General features: G+C 34.9%; 1 protein-coding gene across 2 annotated transcripts; it reads left to right on the forward strand.

The window, feature by feature from the left end:
- The first annotated feature begins 392 nt into the window (after positions 1–392).
- LOC127122308 (uncharacterized) lies at positions 393–7,589 on the forward strand. Of its 2 annotated transcripts, none has more exons than XM_051052689.1 (7): positions 393–727; positions 864–1,056; positions 1,214–1,334; positions 1,721–2,058; positions 2,174–4,031; positions 5,495–5,745; positions 7,182–7,589. In XM_051052689.1, exons 1-7 carry the CDS (start codon positions 648–650, stop codon positions 7,251–7,253), a joined length of 2,913 nt encoding a protein of 970 aa, XP_050908646.1. In that variant the 5' UTR covers positions 393–647; the 3' UTR covers positions 7,254–7,589. The 2 variants fall into 2 exon arrangements, with proteins under 2 accessions (XP_050908646.1, XP_050908695.1); XM_051052738.1 differs by having other exon boundaries at positions 401–727; positions 1,724–2,058.
- The last annotated feature ends 6,496 nt before the right edge of the window (positions 7,590–14,085 follow it).

The following is a 14,085-nucleotide window of genomic DNA, read 5'->3' on the forward strand; positions in this document are numbered from 1 at the left end:
AGAAAATTCACCCAAATACAAATCGAGTAAACATCCTATCCATTTAAAAAAAATTGAAAAATATCATTACTAATATTACAATCGTGTACCAGTCAAATTATACAAAATATATATTATACATTTCAAAAATATTTACATTTATATATCAATACTTTAATAATTGTACCCTCCATCCGTCCAAACCTATCCTTAAATCCTTAAATGATGTTGATACATAAAAGTGACGTGGAGAAAAAATGGTCAAGCAGTTGCATTTGCATGTCACCATGTTTAAACATCTAAAGCTTAGTATTTGGTAGAATTGAAACACATTTACAGGCTATTGTGACATTTTGCAAAATTAATATGACAAATGGCCGCAAATTCATAAACTACTAGCTTCTTCACTAGACAAAATCACACATAATCCACATATTGTATAATCTTTGTTTTGACTTAAAGGGCACAAATAAAACCAACGCAAAAAATAAGTTAGAAAATTTATTGGCGTTTTCCTTTTATAAAAACACTGGCGTTATTACAAAAATAAAGAAAAATAGGTAGATCACGCTTACGCAACCCAACACTGGCATAGAAGTAGAAGCAGAAGCATAATCGAGAAGAGAAAAAAAAAAGCTTTCGAACTTAAATTAAAAGCTAAAAAAGAGATGAAGGAAGATGGTGTAACCTCTGCGAATCCCAAACCACATTCTGCTTCTCCTCCTCATCCTCCAACTCATGCTGCGAGGTTCTTCCCCTTTCTCTCTCTAGGGTTTCTCTCTCTAGTTTTTTAACATTCAATTAACCTTCTTCACAATTCAATTTCCATCTCTTCATTTTCTCAATTATATCTCGTTAATTTTTTCCTAATTTTATATTCTCAGTTCTGCCGGAGCGTCATCTCCGGCATGCGACCCCACCGGAGAGGGTAGCCGGCGCTACAAATCGAGCGCGGATTCGTACATGCTCATCGGTTCGGCATTGCAAGGTGCTTCAATTCCTTCCTGTAGACCCTGGGAGCGCTGCGATTTGCTTCGTCGCCTTTCCACTTTCAAGCTCGCCGGAAAATTGCCTAAGGTTCGCTGTGTTCCTCGTTTTTCTCGTGTTATGTTTATGCAGTGAGCGATTAGTTTTTTATTGTTTTAAGAAGTGAATGTTGTGTTCCAGGCAATTAGGTTGAGACAATTGTAGTGAAATTGGGGGAAATTGTTGTGAAGTTTGGTCAGTTTTGCAGGTTGCTGGTCCTTTGGCTTGTGCCAAGAGAGGGTGGGTTAATGTTGATGTTACTAAAATTGGGTGTGAATTATGTGGTGCTCAGTTAGATTTTGCGTTGCCATCAGCTTCCTCTGTTGAAGGTGAGGATATTACTCTAATGACTTGCGTTGCTCCGTTATTTTGTACCTTTTCAATAGTGTAGGAATTGGTCATATTCTGCGAGTCTAGTTAATTCTATCACATTTCTTTTCTACAACTGGTACTGGGAAGTCTGTTTGACATTAGAATGGCAACTGGATTGAATTATTTAGATGTTTTTGTTTAACAGATTGTTGCTACATTATGCTTTCCGAGATGGGTATTTAAATCTGTTGATTTAGTTAGCATTTATTAAAAAATATTTATCATCATTGTCTCTTTTCCTAGGATTTCTTTTCTTATGTTTTTGTTCTGCATCACAATTTTTATCTTGACTTATATGTTGCTGCTGTCTGTGCCCTGATTGTTTTTTCTCACATAATTGGAGAAGCTGATGCTTCCATTGAAGAACTTTCTAAACAGCTTGATAGAGGACACAAAATCAACTGTCCTTGGAGAGGTAATAGCTGTCCAGAAAGCTTGGTGCAGTTCCCTCCTACTTCGCCTTCAGCTCTTATTGGAGGTTTTAAGGACCGGAGTGATGGACTCTTGCAGTTCTACTCTCTTCCCATTGTATCTATGTCTGCAGTTGAGCAGATGCGGATTACACATGGCCCTCAAATTGATAATTTTATTGCTATATTGCAAATTCAGACATCTGGAGAATTGGGGTGCAGAGCAGAAACCAGCTTTACTGGAGACCAGGGTCCTCGTTCTTACTCATATGTAAGGTTTTCTCATTTACATAATTTATCTTAATTATTTATTTCAGTGTATTTTATTCCAATTTGTGTTTTGTTGTTATTATCTCCATCCTTACATTAACATACCACTTCAATAGGCTCAAAAGCTTATAAGTCTATGTGGATGGGAGCCAAGGTGGCTTCCTAACGTGCTTGACTGTGAAGAACAGTCGGCTGAATCTGCTAAAAATGGTTATAATTCTGATCCAACCAAAGGCTCTGTACCAGATCCTGCTACAAGCAAGAAGGAGTTTTCAACTTCATCCAGAAAAGATACTGGGGATAATGATGTACTGGGTTCAGAATTTAATTGTGAATCTAGGTCACCTTTGTTAGATTGTAGCTTATGTGGAGCTACAGTTAGAATATGGGATTTCTTAGCCGCCTCCCGCCCAGTTCATTTGACTCCTTGTGGGACTGATACCCCTCAAACAAGCAAGAAAGTAGCATCAACATGGGGAATAAGTGCAGCTAGTGGCATCAATGAGTGGGCCGCTGCTGGAGGTGTTGAGAAAGAGAGAACCGGAGACCGTGATGAGGCAACAACATCTGATAAAAGGGTATTAGTATCCAATAAAGGTTTGGATTTAAATCATAAAATGGCTAGTGGTCCAGGCCGTTATCTAATCAATGTTACTTCGACCATAGATCATGTGCAATGTGCTGGTGAAGGAAGCAGTTCAAGGAATAGGCAGCCTTCTAGAAGTGATATTGGTGATCTGGACGCTTCTTATGAATCACAAGGTCCCAATGCACGCAAGCGCAGGTTGGATGATTGTGAAACCAGAGCTGGCAGGCCACATCTAAGAGTGCAACCGGTTGATAGTGCCGAAAGAACTGCTGCTAACCATGATAATAATGAAATCAGGGGGGGTCAGCAGTTTTCAGCTGGCCCATCAAAGCGTGCCCGCGATACTAAACATTTGGAAACACTTCAGTTTTCATTAAGAAATCCTTCCGGTGCTGTACCCAGCTATTCAATGGATCAAACAAAAGCAGAGGAAAATGCAGTTAACCAGTTGAACCCCGAAAAGGACCATGTTATCAACATGCCATCTACTAGAGACTCCACTCATGCATCTTCTGTTATTGCGATGAATATGGTTTGTCACAGTTCAGATGATGAATCAATGGAAAGTGTTGAAAATTCTCCTGCAGATGTTAATGATGTAAATTTCCCTTCTGTTGATTTGAACGAAACATCAGAGTTGAATAGCAGCTATCAAGCGCAACAGAGTGCTATTATCCAACCACCTTTAGAAAGAACAGGAGGAGAAACAGGTGTTAGCAGTTCAGATGCTTGTGGGGAAGTTTTGAACACAGAGATATTGACTGCACAGGCTAGGGACGGTCCTAGTTTTGGTATTAGTGGCGGAAGTGTTGGCATGGGTGCAAGTCACGAGGCTGAAATCCATGGGACTGATGTCTCAGTTCACCGAGGTGATAGTTTGGGCGATGCTGAGCCAGTTGATGAGGTCATTGAAAATCAGGGCCAAGTTAGTGAATTTGCACCAAATCATGGACATATTGGTGATTTTGTGCCTGCAGAAATGAGTCGAGAAGATCCTCAAGGGGATAGTCAAGCTGTGGTATCTCAGTCTGCTGCAAGGGCTGATAGTGGCTCAAAAACTATAGATTCAACCAAGGTCGAGTCTGTTGAAAGTGGTGAAAAAACCAGTTGTAGCATGGGGATGCTAGGCCTTGAAAATGGTGCTCATCCATCGCTTTCTTGCAATGCTGTTGTATGTTCTGCCTATGAAGTGTCCAAGGAAGAAGTTACTCAGACTAGGAAGGCATCTTATATTGATGATGGGGCTCATCCGTCCCTTTCTTGCAATGCTGTTGTATGTTCTGCCTATGAAGTGTCCAAGGAAGAAGTTACTCAGACTGGGAAGGCATCTTATATTGCTGATAGTGAATATCATGAATCAGGCAATTTAGATGCCAATATTTTGGGTACGCCTGCTGATCATTTTTTATAAAAAACATGACAGTTCTTTCTTTCTCAATTTACTTTTGATATATGCTCTTCCAGTCTTGCCCCCTCATCCTATCATTCACTCTGATGCTCAACGTGACTAGTTAGTATAATCTGTTTTGAGTTATGAATAATTTCAGTCAGTCTCTCTTCTAACAGTATGATTATATGGTGCTCAATTAGACAGTCATTTGGTGATTGAAATATGTAAATGCTAATGACAAGCATGGGTAGTAATATAAAAAAGGCCTTATAAAAGTGGCTCGATTATTAGAGTGGAGGGAACAATTTGTAAGCATGCATCCATTCCTTGCTTGTGAATTAAATCATTTTTCTCCATTTCCTGCCCCCCTCCATATCTTCCGAATTTAATGCTTACAATTCAATTGTGAAAAAAAAACATTTAAGAGAGAAGATATTGGCAAATGTAGAGTTTTTTTATTGTCAGTTGTCTAAACTAAATTAGGAGCAGGGACAGGAAATGGAAAAAAGGGATGTGAGTCCTCTTGTTTGAGTTTTAAAATGAAGGAGAAAGGAAGTTAAAGATGATTAAAAAATTTATAAACATTTCTTAGGTTTTGCAAAAAAAAAGTTATACTTTTTTAAAAGATCTGTAAACATTAATTTTACTATTATTTTTTGTTTTGATTTACATACTTTGTTCTCGGGTGAATTGTTTAGAAAAGTAAAAGTAGCTCATATGAAGGCAAAGAAAACAATAAGGGCAATGTTGAAGATCGAAATCCCCAAAATTGCAGTTAGTGGTGAAATATTTAAATTTTATGAATTTGATCCCTCTCCTCTACCTGTCCTTGCTTCCATTTTGGATAGTGAGAATTCATCTGCATCTCTCTCACCCCCCTCCCCTCTTTTGATTTATATACTCTGTTTTTGGGTGAATTGTTTAGAGAAAGTAAAAGTAGAACATATGAAGGCAAAGAAAACAATAAGGGCAACGTTTCCCATCCAAACACTCACTCCCATCTTATTACACATAAAACAACAATGTCTAAGTAACTTATAATGAGTATATTATACTTCTAGATGCTTATTATATTGCATACTCATAGCTCAACGATCCAATAATGATCATGTTCTTATGTCTGGTAATATTATCAACTTTACTACTTAAACCAGTTTCATGGTGGTAATGTCAATTGGTAATCAATGACAAGTGGATTAAATTTTAAACAATTAACCATATTTATGCAAACAGTCAGTCACATAAAAATCTCAAATATTATCCTGAACTCAAGTACTACTGACGAATTGTACCTTAGTCTTCTGTACCCATTATGTAGAAGTTTTCTTTCGTGATAAATGTTTCAAATTATGCTGATTAATTTATTTAGTCTAAGAAAATGTGCGCACCATTGTCTGCTACCTTATTCTCACATCTGTTTGCTGTACATTAACTATTGGGTTTGGTTCTAATCTTCAGGGACTCCTTACAGAGACAACAGTGGTGGACGTGTTGAATTTGATCCAATCAAATTACATAATGACTACTGTCCTTGGGTGAATGGAGATGTTGCGGCTGCTGGCTGTGATAGTCCTTGTTCCACTTCTGATGTGGGTTCAACAGCTCTTTGTGGCTGGCAGCTGACTTTGGAAGCCCTAGATTCCTTCCAGTCACTTGGGCATCTTCCAGTGCAAACTCTGGAATCTGAGTCGGCCGCATCCATGTGCAAGGTTCGTTCTGGTTTTCTCAATCTTTTTCTATCCCTGAATAAAAGTTGATACTTTATTTTCATGTTGATATTTCTCAGTGTTCCTTGTTTTCTGATAGAAACTAATACCAAACAATAAATTTAATAGTAATTACAATGAGTTTCCAAGAAATTCGAGAGTCTTGGATCTCTCCCTTCCCAAATGTGGGTCTCTCCCAATAACCACTCACTAATAATTCCCCCATAAAACTCCCTATGTTCAGTGTCTCCCTTTTATAATTACACACCACCTAAAACTGAATGGACATAAATAATTACATAATTAATTATTGCTCACAGCAGTAACACCCCATTATGCAGTCACTATCCCCTAAAGTAATTGACTCATAACTAGCAGTAACTTTCCTAAAACTGATATAATCAGTTTAGTCCCTTCATCTTATACACACTTAAATAAGAGGTCTAACATTTTCAAACACTTTTCTTTGAATGGTGATAAAAATGGTTTTACAAAATATAGACTATTCTGTTAAAGGTAAGGAATTAGCACTGACAACAGATGTAAGAAGGAACAACAAAACGTGTAACAAGTCAGTGTATTATAAGTTAGGAATTATCATATACAACAATGTAAGATGTGAGGAACAACAAAAACGTGTAAACAATGGTGCAAGACTTTGAAAATATGAACAAGTGAAATACTCTCTCCGGTCTTATATGAGAAAAAAATATGAGACCGGAGAGATTATTTTACAAGGGCTCCAATGAATTTGTAAACTAGTGAAAGACTAAAGTTTATGTGGACCACTCTGACCAAAATGAGCATGAGAACAAAAAACCTTAGTGAATATGTAAAAGATATAGGTTTTTAGGAAGGGAGGTCTCCTAACTATCTCATTCCTGACATTTGTAACCATTGGAAAAGGGAGGTCTCTATGAAGGGGAACATAGTTTTTTAGCAAACCGGGTTGCAAAACCTGAACTATAGCTCGTCTCGAAAAGGATAGCCGTGGATAATCTGTTCTAGGCTTTCTCTATCGTGCTTCTGATCCCTGTACAATCTACTGCTCCATGTTTTCTCTATCGTGCTTGCGATCCCAGTTCAACCTTACTGCTTCACATTTCATCAAGCTCAATAGACCTTCATAAGGTCTCCATAATCGTGTTAATTGGCATTTTCTAATGTCACCAACTCACTGTAAAATATCATGTATCTGGCGGTGACACCTTTTCAGTACAAGTCTATATAACTATTATTTATTTGTTGGCTTGAAATTCGTTTTTTCCTTTCTATGTACGACATAATTTGCATTTTCTTTTCTTCATCTGGTAGAAAGGGCTATCGATGTATCGTAAAGAAAACCAATGTTTATGAGACTTGCAGTTTAATGTTGCATCATATTAGATTATATTTCTGTTGAATGTGAATATTCTTGCTACTTAACATGTTTCTTGCAGGGTGACTGGTTTACTTCCAACCAGAAATTGTTAGCGCGCAACTCCTATGTAAGAAACCGAGGGAGAAACTAAGACCTTCAGAAAGTTGTCACAAGTTTAATTTCCATCGAGCTGTTTCTCCGGAATGAAGTATTATTTCTTCATCCTGATTATGGTTATATTTTCAATGGAATGTCAGTCCAATCTTGTTCTTTTTTTAAGTGCTTTCTCTTGCTGCAATATTTTTTGGTTGCTCTTTTGAATTTTTTTGGTTCGAAATTTGGATTTTGGTTTGGAATGTATTAGTTTAATAAAAGTAACAATGGGTCAAAAGCCTTATTGACATGTAGAAATTGATATTGTATGATAGCTGAGTGGTGAAGTAATTCATAACAAATAGGGTTTAATACAGGTTTGTTTTAGCTTTAACATATGATTGTTTTTTTTTTTTTATATTTTCAAAAATGAGTTTTATAAGTTTAATTCTTAAAATATTATAACAAAATTTATATACGTTTTTTTTTTAATTGAAAGATTAATTTTGACATCTTATTATTGAAAATTAAAACATAGTTGATAAGTTATTACTATTATTATTAAATTATGTGTTGATAAGTTTTTTTTTAAATTTTTTTTATACAAAATTATGTGTTGTAAATAAGTTATTACTATTATTATTAATAATAATTTATATTAATGCTATTAATTAGGCCCATTAGATTAGAATAATTTTATACAAAGAGAATAGTGTTTGTAATTTTAATATTCTATATTATTCAATTCCAAACACGGTATCACTGGCTTTTGCCTTAATTGCGGGTTTTTTCAAAACCCTAGCCTTCTTATTTGCGTGTTTAGGCTCAGAAACAATGTTCACAAAAGGATAAATGTTTATTTGCGACACTCTTCATCACCGAAAATATTGTTCATCTGCAGGACTGGTCATCGTCATAAACATTGTTCATTCATAATGCCATCGTCATAAACATTGTTCATTCATAATGCCGTTCATCGCGCCGCGACATTGTTCACTTAAAAAAATTCAATTGAAGATTGCAAACCTCTCTATGATTAGTTTGTTGGTTCTTTTTATATTTTATTGAGTCAAACACATTCACATGACATCATCAATATTGAGAAGGAGAATTGGTTCAACTCAACAAAGATGAAGTAGAGAAGTTGAGATCCATCCTTATTAAGTTAGAGAAACCAACAATTACTTCTATGTTGGTACATTCAGGGACATTTTCGTTTTACCCAGACACTTTTCTACTTATTCATTATGTCCTAGCAATACAAAAATATCCATTGCAGATGATACCCTTATAATTGTAGTTGAGCAAAGAGATATTCAAATAAGCCCATCTATAATCCTTTGAAATGTTCTTCATATTCCCAAATTGTTCCCTAGTCTAATTTCCATATAAAAACTCACAACTAATCTATCATGTAGTGTCTTTTTTATAACAATGCTTGTGTTTTCTAGGACAAGAATTCAGGGAGGATAATTGGAAATTCTAGAGAATGGAATGGTCTTTATTGCTTGGATAACCAAAATATTTCTCCAAATCTATTCAACAACAATAAATCATTTTATTCAAAATTAATTAAAATCAACGTAGAGAAGATATTTCTATACCATTGTCGCCTTGGTCATCCATCATTTAGTGCCATGAAATAATGATTTCCTTAACTATTTAAAAATTTAGATGTGAAAGTCTTTGTTGTGAGGTGTGTCAACTTGCTAAACACATGCGTGTCTCTTTTCTAGTCAGTAATAAAATGAGTATTTTTTTCGTTTACTTAATTCATACTGATGTTTGGGGTCCGTCGAATGTTCCAAATATATCAGGTGCTCGTTGGTTTGTAACATTTATTGATGATTGCACTCGGGTTACTTGGGTCTACGTATTAAAATAAAAATCTGAAGTTTATTATGTGTTTCTTCACTTTTTCTCTGGTTAAAAATCAGTTTGGTGTGAGTATAAAGAGAATTAGGTCTGATAATGCCAAAGATCACTTTAACCACGACTTAACTCTTTCTGTAAAAAAGAAGGTATTATTCATGAGTCATTTGTGTTAAAACCCCTCAACAAAATGAGATTGTCTACTTCAAGTAATCTGACCCCTGGAATATTTGGGTGTACACCGTTTGTCTCTATTGTAGTGATGGTAGAGGGAAACTTGATTCTATAGCGTTAAAAATGTGCCTTTATAGGATACTTTTCTACCATAAAGGATTACAAATGTTATCATCCACCATCTCATGAATACCTTGTCTCTCGAGATATCACCTTCTATGAACAAAAAAGTTACTTCATTCAAACTCATATTTAGGGGGATAATATAAGTAAGGAAGATGAATCTTCTATACTTCCTAATGTTACTTTCAAATCGGGGGTTGAGACTAAAACTAGTGGTGACAATGTTGAGACTGAGCTTGATTCTGAAAAAAAATGGAAATGTTCAAACTCATGTAAGATTTGGAAAGATTTTTCTATATACAAGAAATAAGAACATTCCCGAATCTACTCATATCCAAGAATCCAATCTGACATTACATGAGGTAACTTCTTCCGACCCTTTAAGCACTAGTGATTCAATTTTTGAATTTTCTCATGAACAAGAAACATAATCCAACTCAACAATACCTCCACACTACGAGGATTTATATCTTCCAATTGCCCTTAAAAAAGATCCTAGAAAATATACTAAAAAATCACTTTACCCTATATCCAACTATCTAAGTTTCGAACATTTTCACCCACCCATAAAGCATTCCTCACAAGTCTAAACACTATAACAATACCTAATTCTTTATCTGAGGCATTCTCTGATAAAAAATGGAAACATGCCATGAACTTGGAGATGGATGCACTGAATAAGAACAATACTTGGGAATTAGTTTATCTCACAAATGGAAAGATACCTGTAGGGTGCATATGGGTATATAATGTAAAATATAAGGCTGATGGATCTATTGATAGGTATAAGGTTAGATTGGTTGCGAAAGGATTCACCTAAACTTATGGAATAGATTACTCAGAGACATTTGCTATAGTTCCTAAAATGAATACCATAAGGGTGATATCATCTTTAACAACTAATTACAATTGGAATTTACATCAATTTGTTGTGAAAAATGCCTTCCTTCATAGAAAATTTGATGAAGAGATCTATATGGATGTACCCCCTGAATATTGTGAACTTACTACTCATTAACATTGTGTGCAAATTAAAAAAGCTATATATGGACTAAAGCAATCACCACGAGCATGGCTTGGAAGATTCACCGAAGTTATGATAGGTTTGGACTTTAAACAAAGTCAAGGATCATACTCTATTTATCAAACATTTTGAGATAGGGGGAGTAGCAATTTTATTAGTGTATGTGGATGACATTATAGTAACAGATGATGATGAGAAGGAGCAACAATTGTTAGGTGAACACTTAGCCAATGAGTTTGAGATTAAGACCTTGGGAAAATTGAAGTACTTTCTGGGAACTGAAGTTGTCCACTCTAACAAAGGAATCTTCATATCTCAACAAAAATACATTACTGATCTTCTACAAGAGACGAGTAAGACATCATGCAAGCCTGCAAGTACACAAATTGATCAAAGAGTAAAGTTGGGGAACGCAGAAGAAAATATTCTGGTTGACAAGGGAATGTATCTAAGATTAGTTATAAAACTTATATACATATCACATACTAGACCAGATGTTACTTTTGCTGTAAGCTTAGTTAGCCAATTCATGCACCAACTAAAGGAAATTCATTTACAAGTTGCGCTCTGAATTGTGCAATATTTAAAAGGAATTCCAGGTAGAGGAATTTTGTTTGAATGAAATGGAAATGTGAGTCTTGAAGCATATAGTGATGCTGACTATGCAGGGTCAGTTGTGGATAGAAGATCAACTATATGATATTGTATTTTTTTGGGTGGGAATCTTGTGACTTGGAAGAGTAAAACACAAGGTGTTGTATCTAGATCTAGTGCTGAAGCAGAATTTAGAGCAATGACGCAAGGGATATGTGAACTATTTTTGCTGAAAATGATATTACAAGACTTGAAGATAAAGAATGATAAACTAATGAGACTTTATTGTGATAATGAATCTTCTATTAGCATAACCCATAATCCAGTGGAGCATGATAGAACCAAACACATTGAAATTAACAGACACTTCATCAAAGAAAAGTTAGATAATGGTCTTATTTGCACTCCATATGATTCTTCTCAAGAAATGTTTCGGATCTTCTAACTAAGGGGTTGGACAACAATAACTTTGAAAACATTATTTCCAAGCCGGAAATGATAAATATTTATTCACCAACTTGATAGGGAACTTGATAGGGAGTGTTGTAAATAAGTTATTTTTACTACTATTAGTACTACTTTATATTTGAGTATTTAGTCCATTAGTTAGACCTATTAGATTAGAACATTTTTATATAAAGAGATTAATGCTTGTAATTTTAATATACTTGAAATATATTATTCAGTTTCAAACATTATGTTACACTATAAAAATCATTTTAAAAAAAAGATAAAATAAGCGGGCCCAAAGTCTTGTCAGAAATGAATTTTGTGCTTAATTTTGGAGTCTGATGCCTTTAACCGAAAATAAAAAAAATCTTCAACAGAGACTATTCACCATATAAAAATGATATTCACAATTTTTTTCATCACCGTCATGGTTTTAAAAAACGGCCCACGATCGCGAAAATGGTTGCAACAGAATGATATCAACATATGACTACCATTTTGAAGCATTTACTTCGAACCCATGAGAACAAGATTTATACTATTTCTCTTAATTATTTTTTAATTTCATACATCTTTCCATTTTATTTCATGTTATCTTATTAAAAAAATATTCATTCATTACGTGTCAAGAGAAGTGTAAATGCTATATATGAAAATCATAAGGAAGTGCAAAAAAATATAAAGAGTAAGTTAAAGAATAATTTGATTTAAGAGGTTAGCATAATAGTTAATTAGACGATGGAAAAATTAAGAGGTTTTAGAGGAAAAGAATTATAGTGATGGAATGAAAATGTTAAAGAGTAAAGTTAGAGAAAAAATAATTGTTTTAAAGAGAATGGTCTATATGGAATAATAACTCCAATTTTTTTATTTATATCTTTTTGTTTTATTACCTCCTTGGTAGACGCATTCTCACTATAAAAAAGAAGGAGAACGTGGTTCTATGTGATGTGTAGGTAATGTTTTCCAATAATTTTGATGATGAAAATTGTACAAGAAAAAATATATCTAAAGTTTTATCAGTAAAGAACCAAACACAAGATAAATTGTTTTAAGTTTCAGTTGAAAGTGCTAGAAAAAGTCTAAATCAAATGCTAGACAATATTTAATCTAGAACAAGAAATTAAAGTTGTGAAGATGTGAAAGTTTGCCTAAGCCATCACTTAACGTTTTGTCTTGTTCTTTTATTAGTTATTAATTGTAAATGAAGCAAAAGTAGGTCTTGAGGTACTAAGACAATGTGCGCGCACACACAAAAAATATTTCAAACCTCTCATCTTTTTTATAAAATTTCTTAAAACCAATCCGAACAAATGCTTAAACAATTCGGGCAAGCGCTTAAACGAATAAGAAGCTTATATGAACAATTAGGAAGGTAAAATATATTGATTAAATGGTTAAATCCTTCTTCTAATCAATTAAAAATATTTGTAACGCCTCATAATCGATGAAGGCTCTTAATCGATTAACTAACGTCAAAATTCAAAAGTTTATTAAAGCCTAATGATGGGATACGACCAATTTCCATGGGTTCTATTTTGAGGTGGTTGATATCCAAGGTTGTTATGAATGAAGGCAGTAAAGATGTGATATGTTATCTCAATGAATTTAAGTGTGGGGTAGGGTATCAGGCGGTGTTGAGGCCATTTTGCACAGTGCCAACAAGGTGTTAAGCAAGTGACACATAGATGGTTCTTTGGCTATGCTTATTGTAGATTTCTCGAATGCTTCCAACATGGTAGATTGATCATCCCTATTGCACGAGGTGAGGGTGATATACTCATCTATTTATTTATGGGTTGAGTTTCTTTATGGCCAAGAAGCAAGGTTTAACCTTGAGGATGGACATATTATGTCAGCTACTGGAGTGCAAGAAGGTGACTAATTAGGTTTGCTCCTTTTTGATCTTGTATTACACCCACTCATTCATCGGGTTAGAGAGAATTGTAAGCTTATTCATGCATAATATCTTGATGATGAGACTATTATAGCGGATTCACATGAGATGCTAAAGCCATTGACATCGTTCAGGAGACAAATCCAAGATTAAGTCTAAAATTGAATATTCGTAAGACTGAGATCTTTTGGCCTTCATGTGATGGTAGTAGACTTCGTGAGAATTTGTTCCTGTCGAACATTGGGAGATCGATGTTGGGTATGAAGTTGCTTTTATGGGATGTTAGTCGATATGATGACTTTATCAAGTGGCTATCCATGAAGAGAGCTTTTAGGGCTATTGACCTAATGCATCTTTTACCACAACCAAAGGAGCCTCAAGGTGAGCTTATTATACTTCGCTTATGCATGAGTATTTTTCCAAATTGTTTTTTGGCCTAAGAACATGCCAAACTAATCATACAAAGGAAGCAACTATTTGGTTTCATAAAGAGTTGTGAAGAGCGGTTGAACACATCATGGTTGGTGGAGGTCCTTTCTTCGGGGACCTTCAATGGAGAGCGACCTTTTTACCATTAGAGTTAGGGGTTTGGATTTATACTCGGCAGTAGAGGTTGCCTCACACGTTTTTGTGATTTCTAGGGCTCAATCTTGCATGTTACATGATCATATATTGAGAGACGGTGGGGTATATGGTATGGACTTGAATTTTGATAGAGCTTTGGATGGTCATAGTGTTGTTATTCCAGATTTTGAC

Source organism: Lathyrus oleraceus, chromosome 1, assembly GCF_024323335.1.
Source record: "Lathyrus oleraceus cultivar Zhongwan6 chromosome 1, CAAS_Psat_ZW6_1.0, whole genome shotgun sequence".
Taxonomy (NCBI): domain Eukaryota; kingdom Viridiplantae; phylum Streptophyta; class Magnoliopsida; order Fabales; family Fabaceae; genus Lathyrus; species Lathyrus oleraceus.